The sequence below is a fragment of the Vombatus ursinus genome, unplaced genomic scaffold (genome assembly GCF_900497805.2).
Source record: "Vombatus ursinus unplaced genomic scaffold, bare-nosed wombat genome assembly UNPS02014924.1, whole genome shotgun sequence".
Classification (NCBI taxonomy): domain Eukaryota; kingdom Metazoa; phylum Chordata; class Mammalia; order Diprotodontia; family Vombatidae; genus Vombatus; species Vombatus ursinus.
This window is the reverse complement of record NW_020954702.1, coordinates 3,992,366-4,014,605: the sequence shown is the minus strand read 5'-3', so window position 1 is coordinate 4,014,605 and position 22,240 is coordinate 3,992,366. Positions and strand designations below refer to the sequence as shown.

At 34.5% G+C, this 22,240-nt stretch overlaps 1 protein-coding gene across 1 annotated transcript in view; it reads right to left on the bottom strand.

The window, feature by feature from the left end:
- The window catches only part of DSCAM (DS cell adhesion molecule), a 778,395-nt gene that overhangs the window by 147,623 nt on the left and 608,532 nt on the right, over window positions 1-22,240 (bottom strand). Inside the window, exon 16 of the mRNA XM_027843631.1 lies at window positions 11,164-11,234. Coding sequence (XP_027699432.1) covers window positions 11,164-11,234 — 71 coding nt within the window. The remainder of the gene's footprint in view (window positions 1-11,163; window positions 11,235-22,240) is intronic.

Below are 22,240 nucleotides of genomic sequence, written 5' to 3'. Positions count from 1 at the left end.
ATAGATAGATAGATAGATAGATAGATAGATAGATAGATAGATAGATAGATAGATAGAGGGCACAGGGTGAGTTGAAGATGAAGGGGTGATATCTGGAGAATAAAATTAAGTGGTGAGAGAGGATTATACCAGGAGAAGGAGAAAGAAGTAGAATGGGGTAAATTATTTCCAAAAAAAAAAAAACCAAACAGAAAAGAAAAGGCTCTTACAGTGGAGGGGAAATGGGAGAAGGTGAGAAGGAATGAATGAATCTTATTCTCTTCAGATTTGGCTTAAGGAGGGGATAACATACACACTCAATTGGGTATGGAAATCTATCTTGCCCTATAGGAAAATAGGGGGAAGGTGACAAGAGAATAGGGGGATGAGGAGAGACAAGGTTAAAAGAAAGCATAGAATAAATGAGGGGCAGAATAGGATTAAGGGAAATAGTTTTTCACAACATGACTAAGATGGAAGTGTTCTGCATAACTGCACATGTATAACCTGTATTGAGTTGCTTGCCTTTTCAATGAGGGTGGGTGGGGAGAGAGGAAGGGAGAAAATTTGGAACTCAAAGTTTTAAAAACATATGTTCAAAAAAAATGTTTTCTCATGCAACTGGGAAATAAGAAATATAGGAAATGGGATACAGAAATCTATCCTGCCCTACAGTAAAATAGAAGTGGAAGGGGATAAGAGAAGGGGGGGAGAGACAGAAGGGAGGGCAGCCTAGGGGAAAGGGTATTAAGAATGCATGCCATCTTGGGGTGGGGGAGGGGCGAGATGGGATAAGAATTTGGAAATCAAAATCTTGTGGAAGTGAATGTTGAAAACTAAAAATAAATAAATTTTAAAAAATTGCTTTTATATGCAAGTGGGAAATAAGATACACAGGCAAAGGAGTATAGAAATCTATTCTGCCCTACAGGAAAATAGAAGGGGGAGGGTGATAGAAGAGAGGACATTTTGGGGGAAGTGGTGTTCAGAAGTCTTGGGATGGGGGGAGGGGAGAGATGGGTAGAAAATTTGGAACTCAAAATCTTGTGGAAGTGAATGTTGAAAACTAAAAATAAATTAATTAATAAAAAAAAGAAATAAAGAACTACTTAAATAATGAAGGAACATTCTGTGGTCATGGTTGGTTCTTCCCAAAAGACTAAAAATGATAATACTGCTCAAATTAATCTACTTTTGTTGCTATACTAATAAAATTATCAAAAGGTTATTTTATATAACTTAATAGAATAATGACAAAATTCTTTTGGAAGAACAAAAGATCAAGGGTATTAAGGAAAATCATGAAGTTATGGATGAAGAGGAGGAGGAGAATAGCACTTCCAGACCTCTAAATGTATTACAAAATAGCAGTCATCACAATCATTTTGTAGTGGTATGAGAAAGAGAAAGCTAGATCCATGGAACAGAATAGGCAAGGAGGATCAGAAACAATAGAATTCAATAACCCAGTTTTCAAAAAGCCAGAAAACATAAAATTGTTTAGGAAAGAACTCCTCATTTGAATAAAAACTTCTGGAAAAACTACAAAGCAGACAGGCAGAAATTAGGGTTAGACCAATATTTTACATATTCTACAATAAATTCAAAAGGGATATGTGACCGTATTATTAAAGATCATATCATTAAAAAAATGAGAAGAGAAACAGACCACATATCTTTCATAGATGTGGACAGGGGATGTATTCTTAACCAAATAAGAGATAAGGGGAACATAGAATAATGTGATAACTTCTATGTGCCAGCTTAGCACTTTACAAATATTACCTCATTTGACCCTCACAAAAACCCTGGGAGGTAGGTGCTGTTATTATCCTCATTTTACAGATGAGGAAATTTAGGCAAGAAGATATTAAGGGACTTGACCAAGGTCACATAACTCATAAGTGTCTGAAGCCAGATTTAAACTGAGTTTTTTCTACTCTATCCATTTAACTGCTGCTAAAACAATTAGATAAAAGGCAATTACTAAGGATAAAATAAATAATTATATAAGACTAAAAAGCTTCTGAACAAAGAAAATTAATGTATCTATGTAAAAAGAGAATTAGTTGAATGGAAAAAAAAATGTATCAAATTTCTCTGATCAGGTTTTGGTATCCAAGATATAAAGGCCTACACACACACACACACACACACACACACACACACACACACACACATACATACATAGACACTTTCATTTGTATGTATGTATGCATGGTGGATGAATCTGTGAATCACTACAAATGTTTTGTAAAACAATGTGTAATTATGTAAATAAAATGATTAAAATATCCATACCCTGTGACCTTGTTATTCCACTGCTAAGTTCATATTCTTTTTTTTTTTTTAAATTTTTTTATTTTTTGGTTGGGCAATGGGGGTTAAGTGACTTGCCCAGGGTCACACAGCTAGTAAGTGTTATGTGTCTGAGGCCAGATTTGAACTCAGGTCCTCCTGAATCCAGGGCTGGTGCTCTATCCACCTAAGTTCATATTCTAAGGAGGTCATTGAAAAGAAGAAAGCCCCCACACATATCAATATATATAGTAGCACTTTTTGTGGTAACAAAGTATTGAAAATAATGTACACACATAGGTTAGGAAATGGCTAAAGAGATTATGGTCCATGAATGTTATAGAATATTACTATGATGTGAGAAATGACAAATGTAATGATGAATAATGAAATAACAATGAAGCATGGAAGATTTACATGAACTCATACAAAGTGAAGTAAACAGAGCCAAGAAAAAATTACGCAATGACTATATATGGACAGAATATTCACAAAACAATCAAGAGGGAATATTAAGAAAATCACAAAGTAAAAGTATGGCCTCAAAGAAGACATAGAAGACATATTTAGTCACTCCCTTTCCTGGGGTGTTAGGTCTGTGGGTGCAGAACATTACATATGTTTTCAGACTTTTTTTTAAACCATATTTATTGGTTTCCCGAATTCTTTCTCTTCTTCCTCTTTTTTCTTTTTTTTTAATTTTAAAATATTATTTGTTATACAGGATATATCTCTGTGTTGGGAAAGGATACTAGGAGAAATTTTGGTGATGTATGAAAATGAAATAACATAAAATTTTTTTTAAAAGAAAGAAAAATAAACTGGAAAGGTTCAGGGGGCAACACAAAGAAGCAAGGTAGTTGTGGAACTAAATGCTAAATTGAATATGTACTTTTAAAAGTATGCTCAAGTAATGAGATTTATGGTTTCATATATAAATCTCGTTTTATGTCTTCATATATGGAAATGTTTATTTTCTTGATTTTTTATCAAGCGCATACTTTTAAAAAAATTGCAACTTAAATGTCAAAAATAATATTAGGAATCTAGGAAAACCATGTTTTTTTTTTTAAAGGTTTGGACACCTTACTTTATCATTAAAAACAATAACAACAACAACAACAACAAAAACAAAACCAAAACAGCAAAACTTCCTAGATCTATTAGAACCAGAGATCAAAATAAAGATAATAATACCCTACCAATTATTACCTGAAAGGAATGTTGAAAAGAAAAGTCTCAATCTGGAATGTCATAGTCATAATTCAGAGCTCCTATGTCAAAGAAATAATGTGGCAAGAATCAAAAAGAAACAATTCATTTACTGAGGAACATGAGGAACACCCAAGAATAGACTGGTTTTACTAAAAATGAGAGGAGATCTTGGAATGTAATATTCCAAAAGTCAAAAGATATAGTTTACAATCAAGAATATTTCATTTAATCCTGCACAGGAAAAAAATGGACCTTTTCAGAATAGAGGGCTTTCCGTGCATTTCTGATGAAAAAATTTAGAAGTGAGTAGGAAATTTTAAATATAATCACAAGTCAAAAGAAACTGGAAAAGGCACATTTTTTGACCAATTAGTAGGAACTGAATAATGAAGGAGTGCTAACATTCTAATAGAATGAGAAGAAACAAATGTCCCTTCAAAACCTCAGGGTCTTCAAAGGGTATAAATGGAGTTAAATAAGCAAAATAGAGCTACTGGGGTGCATTGGATGAAAAAGAAGGAAAATGGAAAATTTTAGAAGGGTTGTGGGGAAAAGGTCACAGTGATGCACTGTTAGATCTGTGAATAGGTACAACCATTCTGGAAAGCAATTTGGAATTACACACAAAAAGTTACTAAATAGTGGATGTCTTTTGACTAAACTGTATCACTGCTAGTCCTAGACTCAAAAGAGTTTGAAGAAAGATAAAAATATCCTACATTACATAAATATTTATAGCAGCTTTTATTGTAATGGCAAAAAAAAAATCAGAAAGATGCCCATCAATTGGTTAATGGCCATTCTGAGAATTTTAAGAGGGGAAAGATAAGGAAAGGCAAAAGGTTGAATACATTAGTGTAGAAATCAAGAAGAAAGATAAAATTTGTTATTTCTCATAATTGAGGTTCATAAGAAGAAAAGTATACAAACACAGAACAAAGAGTGAGGATGACACGAGCCTCTCGCTTATATGAAAAAGATAAAGGAGAGATGAACACTCAATAACTTGGTATTGAAAGACATCAAATTCAATAGGTGTGCAAAAAGGAATGGGGAAGGGAATTAGAAGAGAGGACAATACCTTAGAGAGGACAGCTAAATGGTCTTCTTGATCCTAATCAATGGATTAAAATAAGTGAAATGCAAGATATGTAAAGAACTAGAATACCAGGAGGGCACTTTAGAATGCCTCTTAAACAACTGAGTCGAACAAATTATGGCATATAAGTACAATAACCATGAAAACTGTTGTGCCAAAATAAATGATGAGAGAGATGATTTAGAAGAATCTTGGGTGGTAGGAATTGACATAGAGGGAAATTATGGACAAATTTTGGAGGTGCTCTGGGTTGAGTTGTAGACTGGTCTAATCATTCTGGAAAATAGTCTGGAACTAAGCTCTATAAGCAAGCAAACTTTGACTCAGTTACACAACTACTGGACATTTATCCCCAAAGATAACAAGGAAAGAAAAAAGGACTTTCCATATGTGTGTATGTATATGTGTATATGTATGTATACATATGTGTATATGCATGTGTATATATGTATACATCTAATCTTTATGAGAAATGAAATAAGACGTTTATTATTGTATCATTGTTCGAGATGTGGTACTTTGAGGCCTTCTTCCTTCCAACCCTTTGCATCATTTCCTTTGAAAATATTAACCTTTTGTTCCTTCAGATGAATTTTGTCATTTTTTTTTACTTTATAAAGTAATTATTTGGTAGTTTTATTGCTATGACATTGAATATGTAAGTTAATTTCAGTAGTGTTTTCATTTTCATGATATTGGCTTAGCTTACCCATGAGTAATTATTATTCTCCAAATATTTAGTTCTGTCTTTATTTCCATAGAGTGTCTTATCCTTGTATACCTCCACCCACACACACATATACACATGCATATTCATACACATATATTTCTTGTGTGTATGTTGGTAGTTAGTCTCAAATATTTTAGACATTTTGTTGTTATTTTAAATAGAATTGCTCTTCTTGCTGGGTTTTATTGGTAAAACTATACAAAAATGTGGATGATTTTTATGGGATTATATTTTATTATATTTTCTTTGTGTATATATTATATGGACTAACTAAAATGCTTTATTCTTGATCTTATTGGAAAGGACTCTAATTTATACTCATCACATACAATGCTGGATCCTGCTTTTAGAGAGATATTATTTACCACAGTAAGTAAAGGTTCATTTATTCCTGTTTTGTATAATTTTTTAAATAAAAATTAGCATTGTATTTTGTAAAAAATAAAAAGGCAAACCAAACTTTTCTTTATATAGTGATGTGATCTTATAATTTTTGTTTTTCTTTTTGTTAACATTTTGTCTTATGTTGAGTTTTCCTGAATTTGAAATAACCTTACATTCCTCATAGAAATCTAACCTAGTCATATTGTATAACCTTTTAAATATGTTACAGCCTATTTGTTATTATTTTACATAAACTTTTTATGTCAATATTCACTGGAAATATGGGTCTTCTTTCTTATACATAGGCTATATATATATGTATATATATATGTACATACATTTTCTTTCTCTGTTTTGGTTTCTGAATAATTTAGGTTTAAAGAGTATATTGGCATTATAGAAGGAATTTGGTAGGATCTCTTTTCCTCTTTTTGCAAATACTTAATGTAATATTGGAGTTAGTTATGTTTTGAATATTAAATAGAATTGTCCTGCAAATACATGCGGTCCTTTTTTTTGTATTGGGAGATCATTTGTGCCTTTTAAATTTTTTTTTCTGAGATTGAGTCTTTTAAACTTTTTATATTTTTGTTCTGTGAATCTGTACATTTTCTATTTTATTAAATTTTTTTTGGTAAAATTTTTTGCTTTAGTGGCTTATCATTGAACAAAATAATTTTGAACAATTTCTCTTCATTTTTTTCTTAATTCAATGTGAATTTCCTTTTCTTCATTTTTGATACTAGTAATTTTGTTTTTCTCTTTTTTAAATCAAATGTTTTTTTGTTTTAAGTTTTGTTATTATCTTTTTTGATTTAAGAATTTCTATTTTGAGATTTATTTCAGCTCTTAAAATTTGTTGGTTTTCTAGGGTTTTTTTTTTTTAATAGTTACACGTTTAATCCATTGGCTCCTTTCTTCCCGTGATGAAAGTGTTTGAAGCTATACATTTCCCTTAAGGAAGTTCTGGTTAAATCTCACCAATTTTGGTGCATCTTTGTTGTCATTAACTTTAAGGAATTATGAAATGTTTCTATGACTCTTCTTAAGGAAGAAGTTAGTCTCCAATTAACTTTTGTCCTTTTTAAAATCTCCATATTGAATAAAATTTTGATTGCGTTTTAGTCAGTAAGGTTTTCATGTTTGTAAGGTTTTTATGGAATACTGCAAGGTCAATTTCTGTAAAGATGTTCCCAGCTGAGAAATATAGTGTTTTCTATTCCCACTCAAAAATTGCCAGAGATCTATTACATGTAACTTTTCCAGAATTCTATAAAGCTCTTTAACTTCTTTCTATTTTTTTTGTCACATTTGTCTAAATCTGAAAAGTTCCCCAATATTATTTATAGCTTTACTATCTATTTCTTCCTGTAACTTGTTTAGCTTTGCCATTCATGTTGTAACAGGAATAACATCTTCTAGCATTTCCCTACTACATAGAGATTAGTTTTTCTTACAAGGAAATAAAGTAATCCTGGGATTTGATCGACTCCTGTTTGTCTGACCCAGCTTCATGGTCATTAAGGAAATAGAAAGTATCATCCACATGCTGTTGGTGCCTCTATGACTTGGTGGATTTTCGAAGACCCTGTGAGTCCTCTTGTCCTTCACCACATCCTACACTGATGATCACATGTATTTCTGCACAGAGACTGGGAGGGGTCTAAGAAAACCTCTTCTTGTTAAATGTTAAATGAATTTTAAGTGCCTTATTTTATTCCAGTATTGAACCTGAACTAAGAAAATGCTGGCCTTAGAGCTGCCTCCAACATATGTTGAGAGTTCATCTTAGTTCATTGTCTAAGGTACTTTTAAGCATAGTATAATTTCCCTGTTTATCTCTTTTAATAACATTTATTTTTGCAATTGGTTCATTTGAGGTCATGACTGCTAACTTCAATTTAAAAATATTTATAGCAGCTCTTTTTGTGGTGGCAAAGAATTGGAAATTGAGGGAATACCCATGAATTGGGGAATGGCTGAACAAGTTGTGGTATATGAACGTAATGGAATACTATTGTGCAGTAAGAAATGATGAGCAGGCAGACTTCAGAAAAACCTGAAAAGACTTGTATGGACTGATGCTGAGTGAAGTGAGCAGAACCAGGAGAATGTTGTACACAGTAACAGCTATGTTGTGTGATGACTAATGTTGATAGACTTAGCCCTTCTCAGCAATACAAGGATCTAAGACATCTCCAAAGGTCTCATAATGGAAAATGCTATCCATATCTAAAGAAAGAACTATGGAGTTTGAATGCAGATCAAAGCATACTATTTGCTATTTTTCTCTTCTGTTTTGTTTGTTTTCTCTTTCTTGTGCTTCCTCCTATTGGTTCTAATTCTTCTTTACAACGTCACTAATGTGAAAATATGTTTAATAGGAATGTATATGTATAGCCTACATCAGATTGCGCTCTGTCTTGGGGAGGGAGGCAGGAAGGAAGGAGGAGAAAAATTTAAAACTCAAAGGTTTATGGAAATGATTGTTGACAAATTAAAATAAATTACTAAAAATACAAAAAACAAAAACAATTAGCTAAAGCATAATTTGTTTTGCTCCAGCACCTTATTTTTTTTTTGTTGTTCAGTCATTTTCTGTCATGTTCAATTCTTTGTGACCCCATTTGGGGTTTTCTGGGCAAAGAAACAGGAGTGGTTTGTCATTTCCTTCTCCATCTCATTTTACAAATGAGAGAACTAAGGTAAACTAGGTTGAAAGACTTGCCTAAGGTCACACAACTAGTAAATTTCTGAGGTCAATTTAAATTCAAGAAAATGATTCTTCTTGATTCCAGGCCCAGTACCCTACCACTGTGCCACCTAGCTGTCCTTATTTTTACTCTGTGTGTATGCTTATGTTTCAAGAGTGTTTTTTATATGCAATACTGTTGGATGTAAACAGTACTGTTGGATTCTGCTTCCTAATCTGCTGTTATCCTCTTCTGTTTGATAATCAAGTTTATCCTATTCACATTCACAGTTATGATCACTCATTTGTATTTCTTTCCAAATGCTTCTTTTATCCTTTTTCCTATCTTTGTTCTCCATTCCTTCTTTAAAAAGGAACAGTATGGTGTGAGAGAGGATTCTGTTTAGTACCAGTGTTCTTTGCTTATTGTAATCAGCTTCTCCACACCTTCCCCTCTTCTCTTTTCCTCACCTAGACCTCAAAGGTTCTCACACTTTCTTTTTTTTTAAACGCCTTTTAAAAATCTATCCTATGAGCTTTGAGTTTGTTCTTTTTCTCAATAATCCCTCCCTGAATCTACCTTCCCCTTCATTCTCCACTCTTCCCTCTCCCCTTTCTTCCTTAATTTGATCAAATGAGATAAAAATAAGGTTTAAGTGATACTTTTTCCTCTAGACTCTTACATTTTTGTTGTAGGAATTAGGGGGAGAGTACTCCCTCTTATTTTGGCAGCTTTTGTGTCCTTCTTCCTTTTTTTATGTTGATCATTAAACAAAGAAGGCTATATCTATCAAATAATCTCATATGATCCCCTAGTACCAATTATCTTATACAAAATTTTAGTAAGGTTTCTTACATATATGCACATATATGTGATTGTAACTATATTGCTATATTTTGCTCTGCTCTTTGAAATACTTTTTCCATCATCAACAAACATTTTTAAAAGTGTAATTTTTAATCCTAAAGGCAAGAGTCTTTAAATCAATTGTGTAACTATGAAGATGTGTTCTACTGTTTGTGAAATCCTGCCCATTCTCTTCTTTAATCAAGGATATCCTCCTTTGATGTGTAGATAATTCTCATAAAGGTTTTAGACTGTAGTTCTTGACCTGAGATTCATGAAGAATTCAGATGGCATTTGTTTTTCTAATAGTTTGATAACTATTTCAATATAGGTTTGCTTTGGAATTCTGAATATTTTCTTTTTTGAACTTAAAAATTTTACTCTGAGAAGGGGTACATAGGCTTTACCACTTCACTAAGAGGTCTACAACACACAAAAAGCTTATGAACTCTTATTTTAGAAAGATGAGAAAGCAGAACGATAGATCAGTAGCTGTTGATGTCTTCTTCATTGCTCTCCTGTACTTAGCAAGCTGATCTTCAGAGGGCAGATACATTCTGAGAGGAGGCAGTTAAAACTTGGAGTCAAGAAGACAAGAATTCAAATCTGGTCTCACACATTTACCAGCTACAGGGTGACTCTGGACAAATTACTTAACCTCTGTCTGCCTCTGTTTCCTCATCTGTAAAATGGGGATAATAATAGCTCCTATTTCCAAGTTTTGTGAGGATAAAATGAGATAATATTTGTAAAGCACTTTGAAAGCCTTAAAGCTCTACACAAATGCTATTATTATTATATTCTGTTATCTTTCAAGGTTGCTAGCATTCTCTTTGACTGGAATACCATAGAAGGATTGTAAGTACTCATAGACATTGAAGTAGGTTTTGTATAAGTCCTACTATCTGTAGCATATACTCTCAGTAAATATGAAAATATGAATTTTGGCAGAAAAGTGTATAGTAACAAGAAAGTTGGTAAGTGGCATTTTAATTTCTATTTACAAGGACTTCACAGGTATAAACCTGTAACTTCACTGAATAACAACAACAAACTTTCCCTGACCATGCATTATTTTATTATTTTATAAAGTCTTTGTTTTTCTTTCTTGTTTTCTTTTTCTTTGGAGAAGTGGGGGGAAGTTAGAGGGGGGAAATTATTGATGATTTTTTAAAAATTTAAAACACAAATGAAAACATAAAAAATAAAAATAAACAAAACTAAAACCCCTCCCTGACCATCTATCTGCTCTATCTTCCCCATTAGAATGAAAGCCCCTTGAGGGTAGAAGTTTAGCACTGTGGCTGGCACATAATAAAATGCTCCAAAGTAAAATGGAACATAGTAAATGCCTTTTTTATTCACTCCATTCATTTATCTCCCCACTCTATGTCATTTTCAAGTGTTCATCTCAAGGTTCTTTACTTCCTCGCTTTTAATCTTGTTTTTCTTGGAAATTAAGTGTATGGGGTTTTCTCTCTTCTTCATTTCTTTTTCCTTCCTCATGAATTCATAATGTTAACTTCTCTATGTATGTAAAAATGTGCCCCAATATCAGGTCCTACTATAACTGTCATCTTGTGCAAATCATAATCTCTCTGGGACTCAGATTCCTTATTTGTAAAATAAAGAGGTTCTATTGGATGATCTTTAAGATCTCTTCTAGTTCTAGTTTTCCATTATAAGAACAAAAATAGATACTAATGACCACTTTACTTTTAACCAGTAACAGCACTTGACACAACATTATTTAATGTTTATAAATAAAGTCTTTACTTGCTTTTGGAACAGGTTTGCCAAACTTAAAACACAATTCTATTAACATTCAAAGTGTCTAAGCATTATAATGTATGGCATAAATAAAAACTTTCTAGTGATGAATAAATATAATGAGTGTAATTGGCTTCTGAGTCGTTTACCTTCCAGGTGACCCTGATGCTTTGAGATGATATGGGCTCAAGCTGAACCTCCTGGGGTGGACCATCAGGAGCTGTATAGAAATCAAAAACCCAAATGCAGGTTAGAAATCGGTTTCAAAATCACGTGGCATAAAATACCAGTAGACATGTTTGGCATGAAAAAGAAAACAAGGTAGTTAGTTGCATACAAAGATTGATATATTTCCCTTTTATAAAAAAAACAAATGAGAAGATCTTATAATTGATATTCATAAATATAAAGGCTCAGCAATTTTAGGAGCAAAACAAGATGGTTGAGCCCTCTTTTAGTGAGCTCTATTTAGTGACAAATACTGAATACACTCACTATTGCCCTTGCAGTCTTGTTTAACAGTATGTAATTTTTGTGGCTATGTGCTGCTCTGAGCCTTGTGAAGAAGAAAATCTTCAAATTTTTTTTTTCAAAAGACTTGTCCCTAAATTGTCTTTAATCTCTCTAGTCTGAAGATGCTTTCCAATTAATTCTCTCTTGTTAGTTAAGGACTAAATATGTGAGAGGAAAAAATTAAAAAAAATCATGAGTAGAAGCAAAATATGGAAGCATAATATAATTTTATGTGATTTTATAGATTAATCTGCAGGAGACATGCAAGCAAAATTTTTCATCTTTTGTTTCAGTTACCCCTCGGTTAACTTGAAGAATGTGTCTTGCTGGATTCTCCAGTCAGAAGAGTCCAATCCTAGCAGTGCTAGGTCGATCGGGGCAACTAGATATCAACTAGGTTTCCAACCTAGGCATTCTTGCAAGGTGGGAGAGGGTTGAGCGGCTTGTCAGGGGGATTCAGAGAATATTTGGTAAATAATTATATTAGCCTGTCAAAATATTACAAATGCAATGTTACATTTAGCTGTTAAGTGTCCTAGGTTTTTTTTTTGGGGGGGGGTGGGTTAATGTGGGGATTCTTTTATTTGGTGCTTTGTTTTCTGTATTCAAAAGTTCTGAATGGCTTTTGTTTAGTATTATTTGTTGTATCATGTTATTCAGATTATTTGACTCTGTCTTGCTCTTGTGGGAGGTCTATGATTCCCAAGTTCTTGCTACATATCTTGTCTTTGAGATCAATATATTTTGCTTACAATAGGTATCATGTATGCTTTTTAAAGTTATTCCTTTTTTTTTTTCCTTCTCCCATTTTGTGCTTCATTTCAGTATATTGGTGTTTCCAATCAGTTGCTCTCTCATTTGCTTCTTTGGAGAAACTTATCACCACCTTTTGCCACAAGTGTTTCTATTCATCTATTTTTTACTGTTTTGGTTATAGCTTCTGCCATATTTTTGGACATATGTGGCCAAGGCAATGCATGACTACCGAACTGCAGGAACTCAATGTTATCTCTGAAGGGTTCTTACAATATTTGGTGCAGTGCATGGTAATGATGGACAAATTGTCCTGCTGCTCAGTTTGACAGGCTCCTTGTAGGCTAGGGTATATTGAAGGGTTGATGAATCAATCTGATTCATGCAGGTCACTCTGCAGCTGTATTGGCTCCTCATTAGGTTCAGCTGCTCCTGGAATGGATCAGGAAGTTTGCTCTGCCATTGAGCAGTGGCTAATGGGTAGAGCTGAACAGCCTATTCTGTTACTGGACAGTGGCTGCCGAACTGGTCTGGACAAGTTGTTTGGCCCTAGTCTCTTCTCAGGGTGGGAAATCTTTCCAGGATGGGTCAATCCACTGAACTCTTTGGGATCTCTTTTCAGTGGACTGCTCTGGTCTTTTCTTCCTTCAGCCACTAGTCTGGCTGGTTGGTACTATACTTTCTTCAGCTGGAGTATTATAGTGCTGTATTACCTATAATACCACAGAGATGACTCAGCTAAAGCTGTGATTCAATGTAGGACTGTTTTGTTTGTTTGGTTTTGGTTTTTTACTTTCTTTGTATCCCAAATGCTCCCAAAGCTTAGTACAGGTGCATAATAGTTGCTCAATAAATTATTACTGACTTGATTTGATTCATTTGATTCTTGCAACAATCCTGGGAGGTAAGTGCTATTATTATCCCTATTTTACAGAGGAGGATATTGAGGCTGAGAGGTTAAAAGATTCATATATAGATGAGTGAAAAGGATTGAATAAGCAGAAAGAAGCATGAAACAGCTTGCTTAGCCATATTACCTGCCCCTAAAGAGGCAGCTTCATGAGGAAGAAATTCCTTGAGGAAAATTAGTTTCAACAATTTAATTCAATTTGACTAACATTTGAAAGTGCCTTCTGTATGCTAGATTCTGTACAAGGTTCAGGAAGTACAAAGACAAACATTTAAAAACTAAAAGACTCCCTACCCTGCATCCTTGAGGAGATGCAAAATAGTTAAGGAAATAAAAGATACTTTAAGGAGGAAGAAAGCACTGACAACTAGAGGAATCTGGAGTGGCTTCACAGAGGAGGCACTTGAACTGAAAGTTGAAACAAGAAAAGAATTGTAAAAGATGGAGGAAGAGGAAGTTCATTATAGGCATTGGGTAGGAGCAGTGAGTGCAAAGGAGCAGCAAGTGCAAAGGCATTGAGGTGAGAAATGAAAATCTAGGTTTGGAGAATAGCAAGCAAACCAGTTTGGCTGGAGTAGAGAAGAGTGATATAAAATACTGGAAATGTAGCTTGCAGAAAGCTTGTTAAGGGTTATAGATGCTAATTTGAGTAGGTTGTATTTTATCCTATAGGAAATCAATAGGCAATTGACATGTGCTTCATGTAGAAGGAATTTACTCATCCAGACCAATTAAATCATGGGTCCAGTCAATGTTCCCATTTCATATTCTGATACCCATTTCTTTTGAATTCTCAGTTTTGATAGAAAGTAGTTCTGTATAGTAGAGTTTGGATTTCACTTTTTTAGCTTTTCACTTGGGCAATATGATTTTATTCTCTTTATTTTCAGGTTAGTTAAAAGTTGATTTATACTTTTCAGTAAAGTCTTTTCAATGGAGCAGCTTGTAGCTTTGCTTTTAATTTTATAGTCTTTTATTTTCCATTATCTCTATTTCTCCCCTGATTTTCAGAAATTACTATTTTACATTTATTTTGGGTTTATTGATTGATTTTCTAGATTTTTTAAAAAAAGGTATACTCAAATTCATTAATGCTCACTTTTTCCATTTTATTGGTATATGTTTTCAGATATATGCATATATATTGTCTGAAGGACTGTATTGAATGTATTTGTGAAATTTTGGCATGTTGTCTTATTTTCGTGTTTCACGTAAGTCGTCCCTTATTTCTATAGTTTATTCTTTGACTCATTCATTATTCATTATTAAGGTTCCATTTTGCTTGTGTTCCCTGTATTGTTATTTTTACTGTATTATATAAAATGTTTCACATTTCTGCTTTTTTATCTTTATTTGTAATTTCTCTGTAAAAACACTTTGATTGTAAAGGAACATTGATGCTCAGATACATGTATGCATGCATTCATGTGCATATACGTATATATTTCAGAAGCTATAATAACTCTTTCAGATATAACTTATCCAAAAGTTTTCTCAGTTGTATATATTTTGTTAGATTTAGTTCTCTCTAAAAGAAAAACCTTAAAGTTTCCTATATTTATGTTACTATCTTTTTGTTCATTTTAGTTACCTTTTCTTATATAACTTCAGATGCTATGCCATTTGGTGCAAATACCTTTTAAATAGCTTAAATAGCTTTCTTTGTTTCTTAACTTTTAAGCATGATACAGTTTCCTGGTTTATTAATTATTATTTTTACTTTGTCTGATAACATAATTTTAACTCCTACTATATTGGAATCAGTACACAGTAAATTTTATTATAGTCTTTTATTTTTATTATGCATATGTCTGTTTTTTGGATGTTTTTATTGTATAGATTATAGTTCTATATAATTTATATGAAAGGTAAATATATTTTGTTCTGTTTATATATGTACATATATAATAAATATATAACAATATATACTTTGGTTTTGCTTTCTTATTCATTCTGACATTTCTGTTTTTTTAAAAAAATTAATCTATTTGGCATTAAAGTTATCATTGTTAGCCTTATGTTTGTCTCCATTAATTTTTTTTGCATTGATTTTTATCCCATTAATCTTTTAAGTTAGTACTTTGTCCCTCTGATTGCTTATACCACTTTTTAAAAAAAATTGTTTCAATTAGCCAAAATCTGCATTTTCATGTTACAACCTCTTTCCTCCATTGCACTGAGAACAGAAGAAAAACAAAACCCATTACAGACATGCATGGTCAACCCAAACACATTTCTACACTGGACATGTTTAAAAAAAAGTTATTATTCATTCTGAGTCCTTCATGTCTCTATTAGGAGATGAGTAGCATGTCTCATTATTTGTCCCCTGGAATCATGGTTGGCCATTACACTAATAAGAGTTTAGCACAATAATATTCCATCATATTTATATATCATAATTTTTTCTTTCAACCATTCCCCAATTTGTGGGCACCCCACAGATTCCTGTTCTTTGATATCTCAAAAAGAGCTATGAACGTTTTCATATATCCTTAGAGTTTGTTTTGCTTAGGACTAATCTCTCCCTTAATGTACCTTCTCTTTAATTTCTTCTCCCTCCTTTTCCCCTTTCCCTCCTATGTCCTGGTTGAATGAAGTGCATTTCTGTACCTAACTCTGTGTATGAGCTTGTGTGTGGTCCTTCATTTCACAAGTCCAGATGACAGTGAGCTACAAGAATTAACTATCCTCTTCCTCCTTGTTTGCATAGAAATCTACTTGCACACTCTTATTGTGAGATAATTATTCCTAATTTCATTGTCCTTTCACTCCTACTCGTCCCCTCTCTATTTTTTTCTTAAGATCATCAAAATATAATATAACTACTCCAAGGCCTTATCTAATTAGACTTCCTCCCTAATTGGACCTCTGATGATTAGGGTTCATAGGATGCACATATATCATCTCCCTGAATTCGAATGTAAGCAGTTTATCTTTATTTAGTTCTTTATTATTGTTTATTCATGTTGACTTCTTATGTTTCTCTTCATTCCTGTTTTTGGACTTCAAAATTTCTCTTCAGTTCTGATATTTTCATTAGGAATACTTGAAGGCCCTCTATTTCATTAAAATCTATTTTTCCCCTTTCCCCTATCTTTGGTGGGTAAGTTATTCTTGGATATAAGGACAAATCCTTTGCCTTTTGGAATACGGTATTACAAAGTTTCCACTCTTTTATAATGGGGGTTACTAAATCCTGCTGTAGCTCCTCAGTACTTGAATTCTTTCTTACTGGTTGCTTGTAGTATTTTTTCTTTGAACTGGAAACTCTAGCTTTTGGCTATGATTTTCTTGGGAGTTTTCTTTTTGGGTTTTTTTTTTTTAAAGAAGGTGACAAGTGGATTCTTTCTGCTTCTACTTTGCCTTCTTCTAGGAGATATAGACAATTTTTAAAAGAGAGTCCTTGAAATACGAATCTGTTTTTGATCATGGTGTTCAGATAGTCCAATGATTCTTAATTTTTTTCTCCTCAATGTGTGTTCCAAATTTTTGCTATATGATACTTTGAATTTTTTTCTATATTCTATAAGCCTTTTGACTTTGTTTTAATATTTTTGTTGCCTCATGGAGTCATTGGCTTCTAGCCAGACCTTCCACTGACCAAGACCCTTCCATCTCCTGCTTTGAGAGTGTTTCCTGTAGGAAGGTGATAAGGGACTGGCCCTGGCATCTTCCATCTGCCCCAAAGCAATTTCAACCTGCGCTAGAAGTCTATCATTCCCTGCTGAGACACCTAAGGACTGGGCCAACTTCTATATGTTCCACACAAGGGAACTTCCACCTCCTGTTGCCAGCCCAATCTCCCAAACATGATGTGGACAACCTCTGGGCCAAAGAGGAGCTATCTTCCCTTTGATCTGAAGTCTTCTGTTTCCTGCTGCAACTTCCCTTGAGAGAAGAGGAAGAGGAAAGTCAGTAGAGAATGGGATTTCCTTCTCCACTTTTGCAAGTTTGACTTCCATCTCCTATTGTCCCTTTTCCTACCTTCAGAGAGAAGAGAAGTAGTGAAACAAGTTCTACTGTCAGACCATGTGCCTTATATCTTATGCTACACTTGTCTTCAAGCAGTTCTCTAGTCTCTTTTGGAAAGAGTGTGCCTTCAACTTAATGATGAACATACTCACAACTAGTCATAACCTATGTATAACCTATATATCCCAATCATTCTGAACCCTTGTAGGTCAAACTTCAAATTCTATCCCCCCATACTTCAATAATTGACTCCTTCCCATTTTCCTCAAACTTACTATGCCAAAGCTCCACCCAAACATTACTCAAACTTTTGACTGTGCCTTCTGGAATAGGCACATAATAAACAACAAACTTCCCTTTATTCTAAATCTTTCCCTCTCAATGTTCTTCCCTTTGCTAGTACTGAAACCCAGCATCCTCACTGATGACATAGTCTCCCTGGCCAACTTTCCATTATTGACTGAACCTTCATTCATTTTCCTTGACTCCAGATTCAGGCAGTGGACTTGGAATACTCTTTGCTCCCCATTGACATGTCTACACTCTCTTCCTTACTTCCACGACTCAGTAACCTATCCTCCTTTGAGGTTCATGCTGTTTACATCTATCACCCAATTAAAATCCTTGTAACTGTCATTTACAGACCTCCAGGCCACTCCTATTTCCTCCTAAATGAGTTTAGTGCATAGCTCACAATTTTTCTCTCTTCCCCAACTTCTGCCCTCATACTAAGGGATTTCACCATGCATACTAACTTTCCCTCAAACAGCCTAACCATTCAGCTTCTTGACTCTCTCACTTCCTATGACCTCACTTTCTATACCCCAGCCTGAGCCAGGTACATGCAAAGATGATCAAACCCTTGATCTTGCCATTACCACCTCCAAGTTCAAGAATTCTGAAACTCCCTTATTTGATCATAATATATATGTATATGTATATGTATATCTGTATCTATATATATATTAGCTCCCCTCTACCTTCCCTTACTAAACCTTAATCATTACCTACACAGTGACCTCTGTTAATCCCTCAAATCTCATCTAGGTCATCTCCCCTGTCCTAAATATTCTCTTCTCCTTTCTCTATTTTGAACCCTTCATGAACAAATTCAATCCTACACTGTCCTTTTCTCTTGAATTCCTAGCTCTATCATAGTGCTTATTGTGTCTTCTTACACGTTATTCTCTGCCACATACTCATCAATTCAGTGTCACTGCCTTCCTGGCTGTTCCATGAATAAGACACACCATCTCTTAGTTCCAGGTATTTTCTTTGACTGTCTCTCCTATATCTGGAATTTTCCTCCTCTTCAATTTTACCTCCTGACTTCCTGGGATTTTTTAAAGTCCTGCCTAAGATCCTGTCTTCTACAAGAAGTCTTTCCTAACCCCTCTTAATTCTAGTGCCTCCACTCTCTTAATTATTTCCTTAGTATCTGGTATATAGTTTGTTTGTACATATTTGTTTACTTATTGTTTCCCCCATTCAATTATGAACTACTGAGTGCAGGAACTATCTTTTACCTTTTTTAGTATCCCTAATGCTTAGCATACTACCTGGCACATAGTAGTCACTTAATAAGTATTCACTGATTGACTGGCTGATCAGTCCATACTAATTTTCAGGGAGTTTGTTGCTCAGGCAAGGTTTTATACCTCTTATGACAAGCTATTAACTCCCTTTCCATTACTTTCTTCCATACCTGTAATTTGTTTTCCAATTTTTTTCCCTAAAGCTCTCTCATTTCATTTATTAAAAAAAAACCTTTTTTTGCTTATACTACTTTTTTATCTTAATTAATTAAATTATTTTTAGTTTCCACAAGATTTTGAGTTCCAACTTTTCTCCCCATCTCTCCCCTCTCCTACACCAAGACTTCTTAATAACACTTCCTTTAATCTGCCCTCCCTTCTATCACCCCCCCCATCTCCTTCCCCTTCTATTTTCCTGTAGGGCAGGATAGATTTCTATACCCCATTGCCTGTATATCTTATTTTCCAGTTGCAGGTAAAAACAATTTTAACATTCATTTTTAAAACTTTGAGTTCTAAATTCTCTCCCTTCCTCCCTCCCCACCCACCCTCATTGAGAAGGCAAACAATCTGATATAGGTTATACATGTGTAGTCATGCAAAACATTGACTTAATAGTCATTTTGTGTAAGACTCACTATAATCTCCTTCATCCTATTCTGCTCTCCCATTTATTCTGTTCTCTCCTTTGACACTGTCCCTCCTCAAAAGTGTTTGCTTCTTTGTCACCAAAGTAAGATTCTATAGTCTGAGCTTTTTTTTTTACACTATTTGCTCATGTTCCCAGCCAATTACTTGACTTTTAAACTCTTTGTTAAGGTAGGGGTCTGATTCTAGTGTGGATAATGTACTGTCCAAAGCTTCTGGGGTTGTGTGCAGCTGTTTTCAGAGATGCTTCTAGGGTCCTGTAAATTTTCAGTTCTTCCAAGGTGGTATGATCAAAGAAGAGGTGTTTACTCCTTTCCTGGTGTATGAGTGACCACAAGCATTCTTTCCTGCCTTGGAACTGTGAGGAGGATTCCCTCTCTACCACTGCCACAAGCTCCACCAAGCCAGTGCTTCTCCTTGCCCCAGGACCACCACCCAGAACTGTGACCCAGATCCAAGCACAGGCAAAACAAGAGAATCCTGCCTCAGTACTGGCAAAGAGATCCCTACAATCCCCCTCTGATCAGCCACTTGATCCCCCCACCATCTGTGGACTGGGAGCTCCAGAAGAGCCACTGCTGCACCCTGGGGCTGTGCTAGGGCCAGGGTTGGACCAGGCTCCTCTCATTCAGTTCTAACAGACCTTTCCCACTGACTTTCTAAGTTTTCTTTGGCATTTGTGGGTTTAGAAGTCTGGAAACCACCACAGCTGCCTGTGATTCAGTCTCCTGAGGTCTGTTCCAAATTTGCTGGGCCCCAACTTTACTAGCATGGCCCATGCTGAACTGCGCTCCTTTCCTAGTCTGGTGCAACAGACTTTTCCTGTCAACCTTCCAGGTTGTGTTGGGCTAGAAATTTGTTTCAGTCTGTATTTTTGTGGGTTCTGCTGCTTTAGATTTTGTTTAGAGTCATTTTTTTACAGGTATTTGGAGGGGTTGGGGGAGAGCTCAAGCAAGTCCCTGCTTTTACTCTGCCATCTTGGCTGTGACCCCTGCTTATACCATTTTTGATGTGTTTATTTTCACAGGTTGTTTTCTCCCCCCCCTCATCTCTCTGAGTACCAGTTTCCTTACCCATAAAATGAGGAGAAAGGGATTTTTTCCAACTTTCCTTTTGGGTTAAATATTTCATTACTATGAGTTTATTTTCTTAAAACCTTGAAAATCTAATAAAGGGAACCTGTATTTTATTCAGTTGCCACAAGTCCTATTTCTAAGATTTTAAGTTACAGAACTATGAAAATCAAATGAAATTTTCTAGCTGATTTTCAAAATTACTCTGTATTAACACTAAATACAATAATAAAATTGGTTTTGGGAAGACACCAAAATTTATAATATGACTGGTTCTTCTTACTAGAATGTATCCTACCCTGTTTATTTCTTTGATAAGCACTGCTACATAACAGCTAGAAATCTTGAAAGTTATATTGTAGAAGATCTATAATGGAATGTCCCAGAGATTTCTGTTTGGTTTTATACTGTTTAATGTTTTAGTTGATAACTTTGATAAAGGAATAAGTAGAATAAGAATAAGAAAAAAGAAAGGAAAATGATCATCAAAATTTTATATTATACAAAATTGGGAGACAGATAATAGATTGACAGGATCTAGAAAGACCTTAGCATGCAACATTGTAAGGTCTTAGATTTAAGATTTTTAAAAATAGCTTTACAAAGAAAGATAGGGGTGCTGTGAGTTGGGGTAATCTTTGGAAAAATTCTCACATTCTTAGTGCACTGTAAGTTCAGTATGATTCAACAGTATCATACAGGAAACAAATAAAACTAATTTGATCTTAGGGTGCATTGTAAGGTTAAAGGTTTAGTACAAGGAAAGTGACTTCTTTGGTTAGTTCCATATTTGGAGTATTGCGTTCAGTTCTGGGCACTACATTGAAAAGATGGTGAACCCAGGATGCTGAATGGTCTCAAGTGCCTGCCATATCAGTATCATTTTGAAGGAAATGGAAATGTTTTGCCTGGAGAAGGGAAGATTTAGTAGGGAGAGCATGATGGCTGTCTTCATGTTTAAGGACTGTTAGGTAGAAGATGCATTAACTTATTTTTCTCAGTCCAAGTGGGTAGACAAGGGGCAATAGTTAGAGACTGTGGAGAGTCAGCTATAGACTTCCTGTAAGAAAAAAAGCCTTAAAAATTAGGTCTCATGAATGGAATATGTTTGTGATAAAAAAAAGTCTATTTTCATTGGGCATCTTCATGTAAATTGCATGAATTCTGCATGCAATTCACCCTATCATATACCAGACAATGATTTGGTATATGATAAATTATTCATTTGGAAGCTATGTGGTACAGTGGCTAGACTAATGGACTTGGAGTTAGGAAGCCTGAGTTCAAATTCTGCCTCAGACAGTTACTAGCTGTGTGACCCTGAGCAAGTCACTTAAGCTCTCTTAAGCCTCCATTTTCTCATCTCTAAAAACGGGATAATAATAGCATTTGCCTCTCAGGATTGTTATGTGAGGATTAAGTGAGATATATGTAAAGAGATTCGCAAACCTTAAAGTGCTATACAAATGCTGTAGTAGTAGTAGCAGTAGTAGTAGTAGTAGTAGCAGTAGTAGTAGTAGTAGTAGTAGTAGTAGTAGCAGCAGCAGCAGAGTTATAGTAGTTGGGCTAGATGGCCTCCACTCCATTCCAACTTTGCTATCCTCTGATTCTCAGTAACACTCATCTCTGATAAGCACCAGTATCAAAATAGAATATTAATTCTTTCCTTAAGACATTGTTTCATTTTTTTACCCTCCAGCTAAGTTTTCAAGCCTAGAACACTTTCCCAAGTGAACTATGTACTGAAACCTGTACTTATATATGACAATGAAATTACCATGCTCTTGGTAACTTAAAAAACAAAACAAAACAAAAAAAA